The sequence below is a fragment of the Eleutherodactylus coqui genome, chromosome 3 (genome assembly GCF_035609145.1).
Source record: "Eleutherodactylus coqui strain aEleCoq1 chromosome 3, aEleCoq1.hap1, whole genome shotgun sequence".
Taxonomy (NCBI): Eukaryota; Metazoa; Chordata; class Amphibia; order Anura; family Eleutherodactylidae; genus Eleutherodactylus; species Eleutherodactylus coqui.
The window spans coordinates 114,761,651-114,781,844 of NC_089839.1; the positions used below are offsets into that span (position 1 = coordinate 114,761,651).

At 42.2% G+C, this 20,194-nt stretch overlaps 1 protein-coding gene across 1 annotated transcript in view; it reads right to left on the bottom strand.

Moving 5' to 3' along the window:
- GJE1 (gap junction protein epsilon 1) overlaps positions 1–14,900 on the bottom strand; it is a 29,448-nt gene extending 14,548 nt beyond the window's left edge. The window contains exons 1-2 of the mRNA XM_066594555.1: positions 14,862–14,900; positions 13,952–14,134 (exon numbers count right to left, since the gene is read on the bottom strand). Coding sequence (XP_066450652.1) covers positions 13,952–14,134; positions 14,862–14,900 — 222 coding nt within the window. The remainder of the gene's footprint in view (positions 1–13,951; positions 14,135–14,861) is intronic.
- Positions 14,901–20,194: the final 5,294 nt, after the last annotated feature.

The following is a 20,194-nucleotide window of genomic DNA, read 5'->3' on the forward strand; positions in this document are numbered from 1 at the left end:
CGCTACTACACCATTCATCCGATCGCCATGAAACTTTGGCAAGTTGTTGAGTACACTCCTGGGAAGATTATAGGCATAGTACAACTATCCTATGATAAATGGGGCGTGTGTGAGCGTCGTCGACATTTACGCCCCCCCCGACACAGATCATTTGATTTCCATCATTGCCACTAATTCTCTCACTTCCCGATGTCGTAGAAACATGAAATTTGGCACAGGCATTGATTATGTCATAAGTAGGAAAAGCTAATAGGTCCCAACTCGATAACTCAATTCTAAGCGCAAAATAATTAGCGTCCAAATTTTACATACGGAATCTAATTTTCTCACTTCCCAATGTCATAGAAATTTGAAATTTGGCACGAGCATTGATTATGTCATAAATAGGAAAAGCTAATAGGTCCCAACTCGATTACTCAATTCTAAGCGCAAAAGAATTAGCGTCCAAATTTTACGTACGGAATCTAATTTTCTCACTTCCCAATGTCATAGAAACTTGAAATTTGGTACGAGCATTGATTATGTCATAAATAGGAAAGTTAATAGGTCCCAACTCGATTATTCAATTCTAAGCGCCAAAGAATTAGCATCCAAATTTTACGTACGGAATCTAATTTTCTCACTTCCCAATGTCATAGAAACTTGAAATTTGGCACGAGCATTGATTATGTAAAAAATAGAAAAAGTTAATGGGTCCCAACTCGATTATTCAATTCTAAGCGCAAAGGAATTAGCGTCCAAATTTTGCGTACAGAATCTATTTCTCTCACTTCCTGATGTCATCTATACATATAAAAAGGAATGTCTGTCGGTCTGTCTGTCCTTTTTGCGCTACTATACCATTCATCTAATCGCCATGAAACTTTGGGAAGTTGTTGAGTACACTCCTGGGAAGATTACTGGCATAGCACATCTATCCTACGATAGGTGGCGCACGTGCGAGCATCGTCGACAGTTATGCCCCCCAGACAAAGATCGTTTGATTTCCATCTCAAGCACAAAAGCAAAAGGCATTACGAGTAACGGGATGCGTGTTCAACTACAAAATGATGCATCCGCCGAACGTTTCGCAAGACAATTGCTGGATATTGAGAATGCTGAGGTAAAATGAAAGCTGTGCTGTGATTGGTTGCAATTTCTTATACTGCTGAGGTAAAATGAAAGCTGTGCTGTGATTGGTTGCTATTTCTTATACTGCTGAGGCAACATGAAAGCTGTGCTGTGATTGGTTGCTATATATTATACTGCTGAGGCAACATGAAACCTGTGCTGTGATTGGTTGCTTTATATTATACCGCTGAGGTAACATGAAAGTTGTGCTGTGATTGGTTGCTATATATTATACTGCTGAGGTAACATGAAAGCTGCTGTGCTGTGATTGGTTGTTATATATTATACCGCTGAGGTAACTTGAAAGCTGCCCTGTGATTGGTTGTTATCTAGATATATAAAAACGAATGAATGTATGTATGTCTGTCTTCGCAGCAACGCGCGACGGGTAAGCTAGTATATTATATATATATATATATACTAGCAATATACATTGCTTTTTTTGAAAGCAATGCTGTACGGACCTACATTTATGCGTGTTTGTGCAAATACGTGAGTGCACGGTTTTCCCTCATCTGAATGCACCCTAAATGCCATAAAAAAACTGCTGTTATCCCTACCAAAAAATGGAAGAAAAAGTTATCAAAAACTCACATGTACCCAAAATGGTACCAGGGAAAATTACAGCTCATCCTGCAAAAAAACAAGCTCGACTCTGACTTCCGAAAAATAAAAAATATATTGCTTTCAGAATAGGGTGACCTAACAAAGTGCTTTGTATAAAAGTAGCAACACAGAAGAATAAATAATATACTGCAAATTTGGTATCACTGTAATCATACTGATCCACAGAATAAAGTTAACATGTCATTTATACTACACGGTAAATGCCGGGAAACTGAGACACATACAACAATGGTGGAATTGCTGGGTTTCCCGCCCCATCTCTCCCAAAAAAGAACTATCTTGCCCTGATGTACCCTATACAACCTACATATACACCATTCTTATAAATGCCAGTAAAACCCTAAACAAAGCTACTACTTCTTATACCCCCAGATGAATATGCTAAGACAGACATCCCCAACATTTTGTAACTTGTGAGTCACATTCAATTTTTAGTGATGCGTGGGAGCCACATTCCAAAAATGGAGGAGAGAAATCTTTAGGCTAGGACTATATGACAAATTTTTCCATGAAACGCATTGCACGGCCAAGGATCACACACTAACCCTGCTATATTACATCTTAGTGTAACTGAAGGAAATTCTGTAGCAACCCAAAAGTTGCCATGACCCAACAATCAGGAGAAATCAAAACCTCATGGATTCTTGGGTTGCAGTAAGTTCATATTCATATCAACAATCATATTCACTTATATTAGGGTGCAATATAGTGTGATGCTTAACCACATGACATGTGTCGTGCCCAGAATTTCTGTGTGTTCGTAGCCTTAGGCCGGCTGCACGCGACTGGGTCGGATTCTGTATGCAGGAGCCCGCAATGGAATCCGAGCCTGTGCCTGCCCGGCATCTGCTCATACCTGTCACTTTTCTTCTCTTCAGTTCTGTGGATGGTCCACATGGCTCCCAGTCGGACATGCGCAGTACAGATTTTTTTTAACTCCTGCTTTTCCCGCATTATCGCCTAGCAATGCAGCGAAATCTGCGACCTTTCCGCAATGTCAGACAGCAATGGAAGCCATCCACAGGGAATCCATGCAAAAATAGAGTATGCTGCAATTTTTCCTCCGTGAGTGGACAATCGCAATTGATTTCCACTCGTGTGCCGGAAAAAGCGCTTTTTCATAACATACTATGGAAGATATTTGATGTGAAATTTGGAGGCAAGCGCCCACTCCGGATTCCGCAATGCAAATCCAGTCGTGTGCAGCCAGCCTTAATGTGGAGAAGCATAATATTGTGTAATTGCTAACATTTGCCGATTAAGTTTTTATGTTGTGCGAATTGACACTGTTTAGTGGTTAAGATATTGCTGCCATAATGTCAATTGCCTATATAGAAGTTCATAGCTCACAAGTCCCACGATAAGCCACAAGTGGCTCCTGAGACACTATTCTAATGGGTGTAGTTGCTAAAATTAAGTTACATCTCGATGGTTTCCACTGAATTGGTACCTTAGAGGTTCTGGAAATGTGACATGATGCCAAAAAGGAATCCAGTAAAATCTGCACTCCTAAAGTCAAATGGTGTTTGTCCTCTTCTGAATACTACTTCTCTACTTTCCTCAACAAAGCACAGCTCCCATGCACTTTCCACCTTCCTCAGACACCTCTATTCTGCCACACCGCCAAGAAACACCTTAGCCACCTTAACAAATCCCCCAATCACCTGCTCACCCTCACTACCCCACTACTTTTAGCCACAGGAGACATATCCCCCAGCCCTGGGCCACCCTGTGCTGCTCTCTACCAAAATTCCCTCCCAGTCATACCAAGCCACCCTGTTAGCCCATCCACTAGCCCATGGGCCCCCACTCCTGCCTCATGCAAATGCGCCCTATGGAACTCGCAATCCACGTGCACCAAACTTCGAACTTTCCACGACCTCTTCTCCACCAAACACCTCAACCTGCTTGCCCTCACTGAAAAATGGATACAGCAGTCCAATTCCACCTCCCCGTTGCATTAGCCTTTCATGGCCTGCAGTTCTCCCACACCCCGAGATCGGACGACAGGCGCGGTGGAGGACTAGGCATCCTCCTCTCGCCAAACTGTACCTTCCAGGTCATTCCCCTGCTTCCCTCGATCACCTTTCAGTCATTCGACGTCCACACACTACGACTCTTCTGCCCATTGTCCCTGTGCATTGCAGTCAGGTCCCACCCGACTGTTCCTAGACCACGTCGCTGCCTGGCTCCCCCACTTCCTATCCTGTGAAATCCCTAATCTCATCCTTGTGATTACAATATACCTATTAATGGCTGCAGCTCCTCATCTGCCTCTCAGTTCTTTTTTAACTCTTTTTTGTCATTTTCAAACTACCAAAACAAAAATATATCATAGCAATGTAACATATTACTACTCAGAGGCATTCACATATATAAGATTTATGTCTTTGGTTCATTTCAAAAGCATTAACCCTTTCCAATCCATTGTTTGACATCTGAAGACATTATGATTTAAGGCTGTAAAGCTCCGATGTTGGAAGACGTCCGTTGGGGTTCTCTTACTGTATATCGCCAGCCTCTCTGCTGTCGGAGCCTACCAAACCTGTCACCTCATGCAGTACTGGCTTTAGCCAGAAGATAACACCATTGTATAATGGCAGAAAAAGAGTAAGCCCCCTAGGAAAACCAGGATACAAATTGGATTGGAAAGGGTTAATGACCAATTCCAGATTCTCATAAAGCATTTTCGTGTTTGTTCGTCAAATTAGCAATATTCCTACGTTTAGTACCAGCACTGTATTTATTGCTGGCAAACATAAATAGAAAGGAAGGAGTGATACGATACAACAGACACCACATTTACTAGGCATTTGATCATCCTGTCTATTAACTATATATATTTATGCATATATGTGTTAAAAAACAAAGAAAGGGGGGGAAAAAAGGACAAACCTTATAAACCTCTGAACTGAAACACACAACTGAGTAAGGGTGGAAGGTGGAAAATTACTAATGTATAATCTTGTGCCTTCCTAGTCTAATCCTTAGTTAAATTAGGGTTGCATTGATTTGGGTTTCAGGGTTTTGATGTCTCCCAGAGAGAAATTCTCCTATACAGTGAAATTACATTAATTATGTTATTTTTAATTTCCCCAGGCGATCCGCACCATCTTGGATATAATCCCAGGTTGTGTTGCCTTTATGGCCTCATACATTCAATGATTTCGTTTGGGGATAGGAACCTTTCTATAAAAATCCACCATTTTTTAAAAAAACTTTGTGGCTTGAGATTCTGCACATCTCTCAATCTCCAATCTTTCCATTCTTAAAAGATATTTTAACTGTTGCAGGATATCCGACACTGCCGGGGGTTTGGCTTGCAGCCAGTTTGCCAACAAGCATCTTTTACCTATTAAAAGAATAGTGTGTGTCATATTAGAACTTCTTGTCTGGTCACAAAGAGAGTGAAATACACAAACTTGTGGTGTTAACTGTATTATCTGCCCCCCAATCTCGCGCACAAGTTCTCGAGTATCTGCCCAAAACGTTTTTATTTTGGGGCAGTGCCAGATACCGTGCAAAAAGTCAGAATCAGCCTCGGAGCATCGAGGGCATGCATGCAATCTTGTCGGGCCTCTGGGATGTGGAGGGATGTTGAATCCATATATTGCTCCATGTATAATTTTAAAGTATGTTTCTCGCCATCTTTCATTTGTAATAGCTTTTCTTACAGAGGCCCACCCTTCAACTATGCCCTGGGGTATTTCTGGGTCCCGTAGCTCTCGTACCCATTTCCTGAACAGCAGAGAATTGTCCTGTACCTCCCATCCGTCCCTAAATCTAGGGTATAGATCAGAGATTGAATGCCTTCGTGAAGTATCTCTGATAAGTATATCAATGGGGTTAAGTATCGCCTCCGTGGAGATGTCAGCCAGTCTAGCACGTAGGAAGTTTTGTATTTGTGCATAAGGTAGAAAGTGAGATGCAGGTAGATCATATGTATCGCACAGCTCCTAAGAGTTCTGTATCTAGGTTCTTCTTGATGAAGAAGGTATTGTACCATCACTATCCCTCTGCTATGCCAGAGCGCGAACATTGTGTTAACCTGCAGCCAGTCTAAGGAGTGTCGCATAAGACTCGCCACATTGTATGTGCGTATATCCGGGAAATTGAGCCCCCCCCCCTCCCTGTTTTTGGAACGCACAAGCTTTTTCAAAGCGATACGGGGGTGCTTGTGGGACCAAATAAATGCTTAGAATGCGGAGTATAACTTTCCCAAATCTTGTCCTTGAAACAAGAGTGGGATAGTTTGTAAAGGATAGAGAAGCTTTAGGAAACTGATAACTCCCCGCTTTTAACGCTCACCTCCTCCCTCAGCCTAACACAACTCACAGAGACGGCAACACTCTCGATTTAATTTTCCTCTGCCTCTGCTCGGCCTCCGGCTTTACTAACACCTCCTTTCCACTCTCAGATCCCAACCTCCTCTCTTTCTCCATCAGGCAACCTAGCACCTCCCCAAACCCTCCTGTTTATCACACCTCTAGGAACCTCCAGACCGTCTGCACCCATCATTTCGCTGAGACCATTCAGTCCTTCCTGTACCCTAGCTCTCTCCTCTCCTGTCCTAATCTGGCTGCCAAACACTACAACACCACCCTCAGGCACGCCTTGGAGGAAGTGGCACCCCCAATGACCCAAGCCGTCCACCGCAGACCATGGTAAGCCTGGCTCACGCCCAAAACATGCTTGATCTGGCGGTGCTCTAGGTGCGCTGAAGGGCTGTGGAGAAAATCAAAGCAGCCCTCAGACTTTCTCCACTTCAAATTCATGCTTAAAACTTATAACCTCACCCTCCACCACGCTAAACAAGTTTATTTCACCTTCCTCATCTCCTCCCTATCCCACAACCCAACACCTTCAACTCCCTCCTCAGCCCCAAAGATTAGGCCCCCGTGATGGATCTCAGTGCAGGAGAACTAGCCGCCAATTTTAAAGAAAAAATCAACAACATCCGAAAAGAAATCTCCGAAAACTGCATGGTTAGCCCCAATCCTGGTCTCTTCAGCACTGCATCCATCAACCAATCACTCTCTACATTAGAAGCGACGACAGAGGAAGAAGTTTCCAGATTGCTTTTCGATGCTCGCCCCACCACATGCGCTAGCGACCCTCTCACCTCCTCCAGTCCCTTTCTTCAGCTGTCATTATCCACCTCACCACCATCTTCAACCTCTCCCTGACCTTTGGTATTTTCCCCTCCTCATTCAAACATTCCATTATATTCCCTCGGCTAAAGAAACCGACCCTTGACCCAACAGATGCTGCCAACTACCGATCCATCTCAAGCCTCCCCTTCATCTCCAAATTATTAGAATGCCTATTCTATTCCCACCTCACACGCTTTCTCTCTAACAACTCTCTCCTCGACCCCCTCCAGTCCAGTTTCCCCCCATACACTTGACCGAAACCGCCCTCACGATAGTATCAAATGACCTGATGACAACAAAGTCGAGAGGTGACTACTCTATACTAATTTTCCTTGACCTCTCCACTGCCCTGGTTGACCAGGACCTCCTTCTCACTATGCTCCACTCTATCGGCCTAAAGGAAACTTCTCTCTCCTGGTTCTCCTCGTACCTCTCTAACTGCTCTTTCAGTGTCTCCTTCACTGGCTGTATCTCCTCTTCACTTCCTCTTGCTGTTGGGGTCCCCCAGGGCTTGGTCCTTGATCTCCTCCTCTTCTTCCCCAATTGGACAAACCATTTACAAATTCGACCTCCAATACCATCTCTACGCTGATGACATCCAGCTATACACCTATACACATCTCTGCACCCTTCCTTCAAAACATCACTAACTGTCTGTCTGCTGTCTCTAACCCCATGTCCTCCCTCTTACTCCAACTTAAGCTCTCAAAAACTGACCTCCTTGTCTTTTCGCCCTCAACCAGCTGACTTCTGCCCAATATCTCCATATCAGTATCTGGCACCACCATAACCCCCAGACAGCATGCCCACTGCCTTGGGGTCACACTGGACTCTGACCTCTCCTTTACCCCGCACATCCAATCTATGGCCCAAACATGCCACCTGCACCTCAGAAAAATTACTAAATACTAAATGCGGCAGCTAGACTCATTTTTCTATCCAGCCATTTCTCAGATGCCTCTGCACTATGCCAGTCACTGCATTGGCTGCCCATCCACTGCAGAACGAAATTTCAACTCCTCACCCTCATCCACAAAGCTCTCCATGGCGTCGCACCACTGTACATCGCTTCCCTCCTGTCCATACACCACCCAGCCCGCACACTCTGATCCGCTAACACACTCAGAATAAATACCCCTATAATACGAACCTCACATGCTTGCCTCCAGGACTTCCCCAGAGCAACACCAATCCTCTGGAACGCACTACCCTAAGGCATCTGGATGATCCACGATGTACGAAATTTCAGATGTAAAAACACACCTCTTCACAGAGGCATACCAAATCTCCTGACCTAGTCCCCCTACCCCTCCTTGTTCCCCTGTACCTCCTTACTGCCACCACCCCGTTTTCTTCCTAATTGATTTCCACATGTACTTCCTGTACTGCTTGTGTTCCCCCATGCCTTATCTCCCCCCCTCCACTCCTGTACCCCCTGTATCACCCCCACCCCTTCTTTTCAAACTGATTGTATACCACATGTAATCTGTTGTATTTGTCTGTGTTCTCCTGTGCTTGAAAGCGCTGCGCAATAAGTTTGCGCTATACAAATGAAGATTATAATTATTATTATTACTACACTGTGCCCAAAACGGAGGTTTACATCCACATATATGACATTAATGTTTCTGGGAGAACCTGTTTAACTCCTTAAGGAGTCTGTGTCTTTAGTGGGACAAGTTAAGCAGGACATATTGGGCACTCAAGTGGAAAATTTGTGGTAAAATTACAATTTTCACTTTGCACTGATGCCCATCCATCTCTGAAAACACCTTAAGTGTCAAAATGCTCACTACACCCTTTGATAAATTCTTTGAAGGTGTAGTTTACAAATAGGGGTGACTTCTTGGGGGGGGGGGTTTCTTAATCTCATTGGTTGGCTGTGTAAATCCTCGAATTAGGCTCACATGTGCAGGATGCGCTTTCTCTCTTGAGCCCAATTGAATTTCTAGGCAACGACTATGGCCATGTATAGGGTGTTTCTAACATTAGGAAACACAGAACAATAATGAGAGAACTGACTTCTACAGTGGCACAAGCTGGGCACAACATACTGGACACTGAAATTGAGTATCTGTGGGAAGAAATTCAATTTTCACTTTGCACCATCCGCTGTATGTGAAGTCAAAATGCTCACTACACCCCTAGTTGAATTTTTTGAGTGGTGTAGTTTCCAAAATGGGATCACTTCTCAGCGGTTTTCACTGCACTGGTACCTCATGGGCACAGCAAATGCAACATCATGTCTGCACACCATATCAGCAAAATCTGCACTCTAAAAGCCAAGTAGTGCTCCTCCTCTTTTGGACTTGTTTGCAGAAACGGCAGTATACGACCATATGCAGTATGGAATATTTCCTCACTCAAGATAAGTTTTGTGGTGTTTTTTCTCCTTTTACCTCTTGTGAAAAATAAAAAATTTGGGGCTACAACTATATATTGCTAATAAAATATTATTGTTCAACCTCATGCCTCAATGTTACAAAAATAATATGAAACACCTGTGGGGTCAAAAAGTTCATTGAACCCTTTGATAAATTCCCTAAGGATGTTGTTTCCAAAATGGGGTCACTTCTCAAAGGTCTGTACATTACTGGCAGCTCAGGAGCTCTGAAAATGTGACAATGGACCCAAAAACCATTCCAGCAAAATCTGTGCTCCAAAAACTTCTAGCATTCTGAGCCCTGCCTGTGCGTAAAAAGCAACCACATATGGGGTATTTCAGCACTTGGAAGAAATTGTGTAACAAATAGTGAAGTGCTCTTCCTCCTTTTACCTCTTTTGAAAATTGATAATTTAGGGCTAGAAATTGTATGAAACACCTGTGGAGTCCAAATGGTCACAACACCCTACCCTAGGTGAATTCTTTGATGGGCATAGTTCCAAAATTAAGTCTTTTGATCTAGGTTTCCCTTATGGCTTCTGCAAATCTGTAATGGTGCCTGGAATAGATGATAGCTGAAAATGGCTGGGTCATTAAAGCACAAAACAGGTGGGCTAATGAGGGGTTAAAAATGTATATCATGTTTACTTAGGTTTTCTTTTATATTCAATAAACATACAAACACAGAAATAACAAAGAAATACAAGGAAAATATATTTAGGGTTTATTCCCCCTTCTGTCCCCCAGTGTCATGAGCACTACATCTCCCACCCAAGTACCTAATACACATCTAATTAAACTATGGAAACAAGCCAGTGTCAATCTTCTTCTGATCTGATCTGTTTTCTTTGTCTTAAAGGGGATGTGTCGCCTAGAATTGTTTTTACTAAGTAAGACCAGATACTGATATATTCTTTCTTATGCTTTATTTTCTGTAACATGTTTTTTTGGAATCTGGAAAATCGGAGTAGTCCTGTCGCGACCAGCGGGGCCCAGGCTGAGTCAGGTATGGCAGTTGGGCCCCTTGAGTTTAATTTTTTTACTGTATTAATAAATTAAAAAGCAAGCCATACTCACCTGTCTATGTCACTACCTGGAGCCTCTAGTGGGCGATGATACATTCAGTTCTCCCTATGACTTCTGAGTTCTGCTATCATGTGACAAACACGCATGATTGCTATAGGCATTCCCTGGCCTCAGCGTTAGTGTAGCCTGTTTTTTATTTTCTTATATAAGAGGGCATTATTACTGACTTGGGAAAAAGAGGCCATTATTACTGACTAGCCATTACTACTGATAATAGGCCATTACTACTGATGAGGGCAAAATGAACAATTATTACCAAATGGGGCATAAGGGGCCATTATCATTGAATGGGTAAAAGGGGCCATTATTACTGAGTGGGGCACAAAAGGGTATTATTACTGACCGGGGGCAATAAAGGCCATTATTACTAAATGATTGCAAAATAGGCCTTTATTGCTTTTGGGGGGCAAAAGAGGCCATTATTACCAACTGGAGGAAAAGGAGCTGTTATTACCAACTGGGTGCAAAAGGGGGCATTATTACTTACTGGGGGAAAAAGAGTCCATTATTCATGAATTGGGACAAAAGGGATCATTATCATTGAATGGGGCAAAAGATGTCATTATTATGGAATGCAGACAAAAGAGATCATTATCATTGAGTTGGGCAAAAAAAGCCATTATTAGTGAATGGGAGTAAAAAAGAGACAATTATTACTGACTGGGGCAAAATAGGCCATTATTACTGAATGAGGACGAAATGGGCCAATATTACTGAATGGGGGCAACATAATTGCTGAATGGGGCAAAGTGAGGCATTATTACTGACTAGGTGTAAAAGGGACAATTATTACTGAATGTGGGTAGAAGGAGGTATTACTGCCTGGGGGCAAAAGAGTCTGTTATTACTCAGCAGGAGCAAAAGGAGGTATTATTACTGAATGGTGACAAACGGAGCATTATTACTGACTGGAGGCAAAAGGGGGTATTATTACTGAGTGGAAATACAAAGAAGACATTATTACTGGGTGGGGACACTTTTACTGTGCGAGGTTCACCATAAGCAGCACTTACTGTTATACTTACTGGGATACTATTGCTGTGTGGGGCACCATAGGTGGTATTATTACTATCTGGGACACTATAGAAAGGGCAATTGTGTAGAGGTGTAGATAACATAGGGAGGGTGCTGAGAAAGCAAGGAGCAAAAGATGTGTGTGTGTGTGTCACATTCTGCAGAGACAAGTTGCATCCAGGACATGTTTCCAATAAAAAAATCCCTTTAAAAAGTTTATTGAGACTGTAATTTGATGATCTATGCTTATGATTATCAAAACACCGCCTTTTGGGCGAGGCTGTACATAATACCGCAGGTTTACCCATTCAAGTGCATGCAAAAATAAAATAAATCAGTAAGGGTGCTAATTCTTTACACCTCAGTATGGCCAGTTTATTTCTTTTACCTTGCTTTCATTTATTTTAATGTTTGTAATAATACCAAATTTCAAAAATGTTCTTGCAAGCCTTATTCACACAACCATATATACGCTGCTATTTAGCAGCACCAAATGGGAGAATATTGCGATCTCCTGATCTAGAGATGAAGGGAACCCCCGCAGTGATACGAGGCGGTATCCTTGTGAAAACACCTCGCATCCAGGGGTTTTCAGAAGGACTGCGAGGTGATATTGGGCCTGATATCGCCGTCGCCAGTGTGCAGGAACCTTAAGGGTAAGGTCCCACTGATAAGTTTGCAGTGACCTCAGTGCATCCAAAAACCATGCTGGACAGCATGTCGGCACAGTTTACTAATAATAATCAGTGGACATGTATTCATTCATCAATGGGTGTATTCCCTATCCATGTGCTGTCCGTGTGTTGCTAGATTAATGGCATGTAGATGGTGCACACGTCAATGTAAACAATGAAGTGGCAGCAGTGTCCACCTTAGGGCTAATGCCCATGACCGGATTTTTACCGCGGTTCCTGCGGCATAAATCCGTGGTGGAATTCCGCAGTAATTAGGTTCTATTGAACCTAACCTGCCAATGCCGACACGCGGAATTTTACAGCGAATTTCCGCCACGGGAAACAAATCGTGGCATGTTCTATTTCCCTTGGATTTACGCCACAGGAGGTTTTGATTAACATAGTGTTAATTGAGACCGTGGAAAAACATGCGTTCTTCCGTGATCGCCAGCGGGCGCATTTTGTTTACAACCGCAGTACTCCCGTGGCAGAAATCCGCAACAGCCATGGGTATGAATCATGTGATTTCCCTTAGATCAAACCTGCTTCGCATCACTTCAGGGAAGTGGCAACTACAGTGGGGGATCGCAAAGTTTCTCCTATTTTTTTAATGGGGAGACCTCACATGCACCAGGCTTGAGGTGAAAACAATGGGCAATATGAGGGCACACCCAAAGATAGGACATGCCGCAATTTGTTTGCTGCCTCACGGTGCAATGCAATGTGTAAAAACATCTAATGTGTGTAACCCCATTCAAAAAAATGGAGTTCATATTCGTGTGAGATTTGTGCATCCTGCAACGCTCAAATCTTGCGTGAGAGTCTCGCCCATGTGAAGACAGTCTAAGAGCTCCGTCAGACGACTGTGTTTGAACAGGTGTTTGCGCGCACTAAACACATTGTATAAAACCCATCAATTTTAATCTGCTCGTTCTCATAAGCATGTTTTGTGAGTGCATTTTGTGTGTACACAAAACCATCAGTCCTGCCCTATTTTCCTGTGCTTTGTGCAGCAAAGTGCCACAGAAGTCTTTGGGAGGTGTGAAAATACACAAGGTGAAGGGTGTGACACTACATAAACACTGGGAAAAGAAGACAGCTGGTTCTTATTAGGCTTTAATTAGGCAAGAAATCCACTGAAAGGGTGTGCCTAGCCATTTTATTTATGGAAAGGGTGTGTCACACATGTGTGCAAAAATTACAGACACTTGCGAAACATGCACATTATGTACCTCTTCAAACCTCGTACATGTGCAGATACTGCAGCAAGCGTTTTTGCACATAGACTCATGTGACTCTGCCCTTAGGATATGTTCTCACAGGGCGGACATGCAGTGGATTTTCCGCATAGATTTGCATTGCAAGCTATATAGACGAGATTTAAAAATTCTCGTCCACATAATATGAAAAAATGCAGCACAAAATCCACAGCGGCATGCACATACAATGCAGATCTTAAATCAGTAGTCATTTATGCTGTGTATTTTCAGTGCAGATTCCACCTTTTCAAATGAGAAGCTGAAATCTGTACCCAAATCCATATTACAATTAGCACCATATTATGGATTTTCCTCTGTAGTAAATCCACAGCATTAATGTCCCATGGGCACATAACTATAATGCACTCAATTTTAGGGGATTGCCATGAGCTGCATCCCCACCAATCTGATATTAATGGCCTGTCTTAAAGTTAGGCCAACAATATTTTACCCCTTCAAGTGATTTTAAGTTTTAGTTCATTGAAATGTTAAGGGTTATTAAATATAGTAGGAGTTATATATATGGGGCTTTATGGATATATCAAAGCACAATTTTTCATTTTAGATACATTTCACGTCAGTTTTCAGCCATTACTATAAATTAATGACTATGATGTTTCACATGTGCTAAGAATGTTGCCTCACCTGCGGCGTTATCGGTCGAAACTGGTTGTAGCAGAAGAGGTTTACTTCTCTCTTGTCAGGATCACAGCTGAAATGCAATGCCTCATTTCCATACACAGCAAATCCCAGGACACCGAGGAAAAACATTCGCACAGATCCAAAAAATAGAGTGTGGAACTGACCGATCACAGTTGGAGGTCTGAGCTTAAAAAAATAGTAATATTAGTTTTAAAAAGTTGTCATAATATTAAAAATACATAGCGGTCCTGTATTTTTCCTATTACAGTTTAATTAAGAATTCAAAAAACATTTCTTAAAGTTAATAGAACTTACATACATTCTTCAATGGTCACATATTTTTTTTTTCTTGTGCAATAATGACATGTACAAGACAGTTAGACTAGATCTATCATAGTAATTGTGCTAGAAAAGAAAGTCCACAGTATGCTGCTGTCCCGAGCGGAGATCTGGAGGCCTCCATTGCTTATTGTATTATATCAAAGAGGAGTCAGCAATGTAGAAAAACAGAGCACCACATTTATCCATTGTTGTCCAACACACAGATGATAGAAATCTCCAGCTACTCCCTAGCAAATAAATAACTGCAGGCTGGTTCACATTATTTTGAAATGTCACATCAAGCTTTACCTTCTAGAAAACAAATATCTTGTTAGTTAAAACTTTTGTACGGATCCAAAAGTCCAAACCATATACTCTCACCACAATGCATGGACCGAACGCTAATAGTGTTGTCATTATCTTATTCTCATGATTACATTTTACAAAAATCGAATTTATTTTTTAGGAGACCATGTAGCTGAAACTAGTCTATATTGGTGGCAACTGCGAAAGTATTGGACGAAAAGAATCCTCCATTGTATGTAGCCAATATTATCTCCACCAGAATGCTATGCTGTCACTTAATACTCACACATCCTTCATAGAAGTTCTTGATGTAATTTAAAGACATCTCTTGTAAAATGTTATCTCGGTGTAAATCTGAAGTAATTCATGTCTCTCATTGCCAATTTGCTGTCACCGGAACCCAGTTCACTGTTATTGCTCTCTCATGACCCTTGCTGTAGAAAACTCTTGCAACTGCACATTTCTCTTTTTATCTCTAGGCCCCAATCAATTTACTCTCTCAGGACAAAAAGAGCAAAACAAAGCATAGTACATGTGGTCAGCTCTATGTTGCCCAACAAACTCTGTCAGCAGAAACCTCAACACAATTATAAGGTAAGAGTACAACAGTTATATGTAGATCTTTGACAATGACAGATCTTCTGTCCAACTTTTAGTTCTTAGAAAGCAATTTAAAAATTATGATAATTAGAAATAAAAACTGGAGATGATTTTTGGAGAGTAGATAGATAGATAGATAGAATAGACAGATAGCTAGAGTAGATAGATAGATTCAAATTATATCATTCCATGATTTGTACACCTGTAGGCAAAGTAATAAAACAACCCTGGGTTGGCACTTCAGAGAGAAACACACACAAGATCATTTGCATTCTCATTATATTTAGAACACAAAAACATCTTGCGTATCACATTGCTACATTACATAAATAATTAATATATTAACGTTAATAACTCCTCCACAGTAGTGTAATTTGCTAAAGTGGTTGTGGCCCAATGCCCACTGACAGAGTATCACTGCAGCTAGATGCCTGTCGCGAATTCCACAGCAATGTCTGTCCATAGACATGCTATGTTAAAAGATTCTTCCCTCCCCATGAGTCGAAATCAACTGTGATTTTCCGCTTGCGGGGAAGAATTGCAGTATGTTCTATTTGGTGCAGAAAATCGCATGGACGGCTTCCATTGCAGTCAATAGAAGCCGTCCAAACCGCGGCAATTCCAAAATGTCAATTTTGAAATTGGAGTGAATTCGTGTCATCGCCGTCGAGATGGCAATGCCATGCCCTGCACTGTGCATGTGCGCCGATGCACTGGCCAAGACACTCGCCACGGATCCGGACAGGTGAGTATAGGGTCTCTGGCCGGCACCAGGTCTGATTCAGCGATAAGATTTCGCAAGTGGAATCCGACCCGGCTGTGGGCATGAGATCAATCTCTTCAAAAGCATTTATCATCCAAACAGAGCATAGATGATAAACACACAATTAATGGGAGTCCAACTAGTGGAACCCCCAGGGGTGATGATAACGGTGCACCCCAAGCCCCCCTAGTAGATGGAGTGTAGGACTACAAGTGTGACCAATGCTTCATTCACTGTTGATGGAGATATCTGAGCAATACACTTCCCTATCTACCTTAGTTCCATAGACGATGGTCATACATGTGCTTTGCTACTCCATTCACTAGGGAGACACAGAGGAGGGGGGTGCACTGATCTCCTGATCACTGATGGTTCCAACGACTGGACTCGCAGAGATCACACATTCATTACCTATCTTGTGGTGATACATGTTTTTAACTCCTTTTAAAAAAAAGTGTTTTTGAAATTGCTTGCTCCAAATAGTATTAATTCTGGACAAATTAACCTTATTATATATAGATAACCTTATATCTATCTATATATAATACTGTAACTACAGTGAGTTGTAAATTACTCTATTAAACTGACATGAAATTATATAGTGGCCATAAAATATAAGTTACTCACCAACCTCAGCCCAGGTGTTGTGTTGTTTGGACGACCCATTTATTCCTTGTTTGGAGTCAGTTTCATCCTTTTGCTTAGAATTCGCAGTCTGATCTGGAGTAACAGAGCCAGAAAGAGCCATGTCTCCGCCATCACTAATCAGTAACTTGTACATGTAAAAAAGTCATCAATACTGCCTGAATAATTGGTGCCAATAAAATTTCAAAAAGCCACATTATATCCCAGCATTGGTGATCAATTCTCTGATTGCATGTGTTGTGCCCTACTGTTGCCTTAGTCACAGAACAGGAGAGAACCAGGTACTCAACAGCAGATCTACCAATACAAAAATGAAAATGTGTCTGACGACAGAGTCATGAAAAGCTAAGCATCATGTGACACTAGGGCTAAAAGGTCTTTATACTCTGCACTTTTACACAGTTAACTGATTATTTCCACAGTTCCACTAATCCATTTATACAATATATATAACTATGCTAGACCGTGTTCACATGTGCTTCATTTTGCAGTGGTATGGCCATAGTATTTTTGTGAGAATGACAGGAAAATATTTTACTTCATATTTTTTCAAAAAATTGGCAAAAAATAGCATGTGTGGACTCTGACTTAATCAACTAAGATACCTGTCATGTTGAAAATGTGATCCAACCTATGGGCAACTTGATATGGAGTAGGAGGAGCTAAGCAGATTGATATATACAATCATGAGTAAAACTAAGTACACCCTCTTTGAATTCTATGGTTTTACATATCAGGACATAATTAAAAAACACCTGGCTCTTAGAAGGTCTTAAAGTGAGTCTGTCAGTTCCCATAAACAACATAAGCTAAATTTATAGGATGAAAAGAGGTGACAAGCTGAATCCAGCAATATGAGTCTTATACTCCCCTTCCCTGTCATTTCCATGCTGTGTGCTGTCAAAGTCCCTGCCGAATGCACCCAGCAGAATCCTTGTGCACATGCATAGAATAAGACGACTACACAGTACACATTTCTGGATTCAGACTATTAGCTCCTATGAGCCTATAAGTCTAGCCAATGGTGCTCACTGGGGCTGACATTAAAATTAGGAAAATAGTAGTGATGAGTAATTATTTAAATAGTTGATTCAAGTTGGGATCAGTCTGATTTTCCAAAAATAATCAGGAAGACCCAATCCCAATTCCTATTAAAGTCAATGGGAGTAAAAATCAGGGTCAAAAATTTAGCCTCTAGAACAGACCTGGGCAAAGCACGGCCCGCGGGCCACATCCGGCCCGCTGAATAGCTCGGACCGGCCCGCAAAGAGTGTCCTGGTGACTCACCAATGAGTCCGGTGTCAGCAACGGTAAGCAGCGAAACTATGCACTCCGAAGCCTTGTCCATTTTGTTCACTTCTGTGCTGTGTTAATAGTTATTCAGGCCTTACTTATTCAAGCACCTCTACCAATGACGTAGGCTTGAATAACTTTATTAAACAGCACATAAGTTAACAAAATGGACAAGGCTTCGGAGTTGGTTGAAGTTAAGGGCTCATGCACACTGCTGTAGTTTCGCCCGGCCCGTAACCCAGGCGAAACTACGGCGTGCTGCTGCGGAGAGGAGATGGGAGTGCTCCTTACCGCTCCCCTCTCCATTGGCAGACACGGGGGCCGCGCCGTAAAACGGGGTGAAACACCGGGTGTTCACCGCGCCGTATTACAGCGCCATTCATTTTCAATGGCGGCCGTATTCTGGCCGCAAATCGGGCGGCTGGAATACGGCCCCATTAAGGCAATGTGCATGGAGCCTTCGTATGTTGGTCTGGCCCTCTAAAACCATTCCAATTTCTCATGTGGCCCCATGGGAAAATTAATTGCCCACCCCTGCTCTAGAAGGTCTCTGATGCAGCCATATAATAAAAAATAATCCTCCTGCTCCCAACCAGTGGTTAGCATTGTTGTCTTGCAGCCTTCTGGTCCTAGGTTCTAATCTTTCCAAGGACAATATATGCATGGGTTTCCTTTTTCATAATAATCATCTTTATTGGGGCTCACAATTTCTATTCACTACATGTAAATGTTTTCCTTGGTCTGATTGGAACCTGAGACCTCAGAACCTAAGCCATTGTGCTTTTCTTTCTTCCTTTTTCCAATTCCCCCACCTTTTTCCTCCTTCAAATAAATTAAGCAGCAGTATATAATGTCAAACAGCAGCTCCAAAAGTATAGGAAAAGAGAAAACAACCTGTGATCCAAATATAATCTTACCCCTCTATAGATCAATTGTGAAACCACATCTTGAGAATGGGATTCAGTTTGGGGCTTCATATTTTAAAAATGATAGGGGAGTGCTGAAGAGGGTTCAAGGATGGGTAAATAGATTCTTAAATGGAACGAGATATCTTTCTTATATTACGAGAGATTAGAAAAAAAAACAGACTTAATCAGCTTGGACTGAGACGCCTTAGAAAGTATCTAATTTACATGTATAAATATATGTGGTCAGTACAGAGAACATGCACTGGATTTATTTTTCCCAAGAACTGTACAGAGGACCAGGGGACATTCAGTATATGGCATCTACAGTATGTAGAAAGGAGTTCTTTACAGTTTGAGCAGTCAAACCATGGATTGTCCTACCCCAAGAGATAGTAATGGCAGAGTGAATGACAAGGCAACAGTACTAACTACGGAGCCAACATGCTGGAGGAGGAGGAAGAAGAAGAGGTGGATTTTTGGGGGCTTCTTCAACAGAATTTCAGATTAGCAAATTATTTCTCGATTTTTGAAAAAAAAGAGGTTGGACTGACCCAATCCGATTTTACAAAAATCAGCCCGATTTAATCAGCCAACTGATCACAATAACAACGCTAGTAAATACAACCACAGATGACAAAAACACATGTCAAATTACAGAAGCCAAAATACAGAAATAGTGTGTGAAAAATTAAATACACCCCATGAATCAATAACTTGTTGAGCTGCCTTTAGCAGCAGTAACTTGAAGTATTCGTGTTCTGTATGACTGTATCAGTCTCTCACAGCTATAATGGCAACTAGAGATGAGCGAACGTACTCGGCCGAGCTTGATACTCGTTCGAGTATTAGCGTGTTCGAGATGCTCGTTATTCGAAACGAGTACCACGCGATGTTCGAGTTACTTTCACTTTCATCTCTGAGACGTTAGCATGCTTTTCTGGCCAATAGAAAGACAGGGAAGGCATTACAACTTCCCCCTGCGACGTTCAAGTCCTATACCACCCCCCTGCAGTGAGTGGCTGGCGAGATCAGGTGTCACCCGAGTATATAAATCGGCTCGCCACAGATGCGTTCTGACATAGTTCAGGGAAAGTGCTGCTGGTGCCGGAGCTGCTATAGGGAGAGCGTTAGGAGTTATTTTAGGCTTCAGAACCCCAATGGTCCTTCTTAGGGCCACATCTAACCGTGTGCAGTAGTGTGGAGGCTGCTTTTTGCAGTGTTGCACTTTTTTTTTTTTTGTATAGCAGCCGTGCAGAGCATTGCGTCCTGCAGTAATTTTACATTGTCCAGGGCCAGTAGTGGTGAGGCAGGGACAGAAGACATATTTAGTGTATATAGGCAGTGGGCCTTTCCAAAAACATCTATTTGGGCTGCCTGTGACCGTCCTCAGTGTACTGGGTCTCTGCTGGG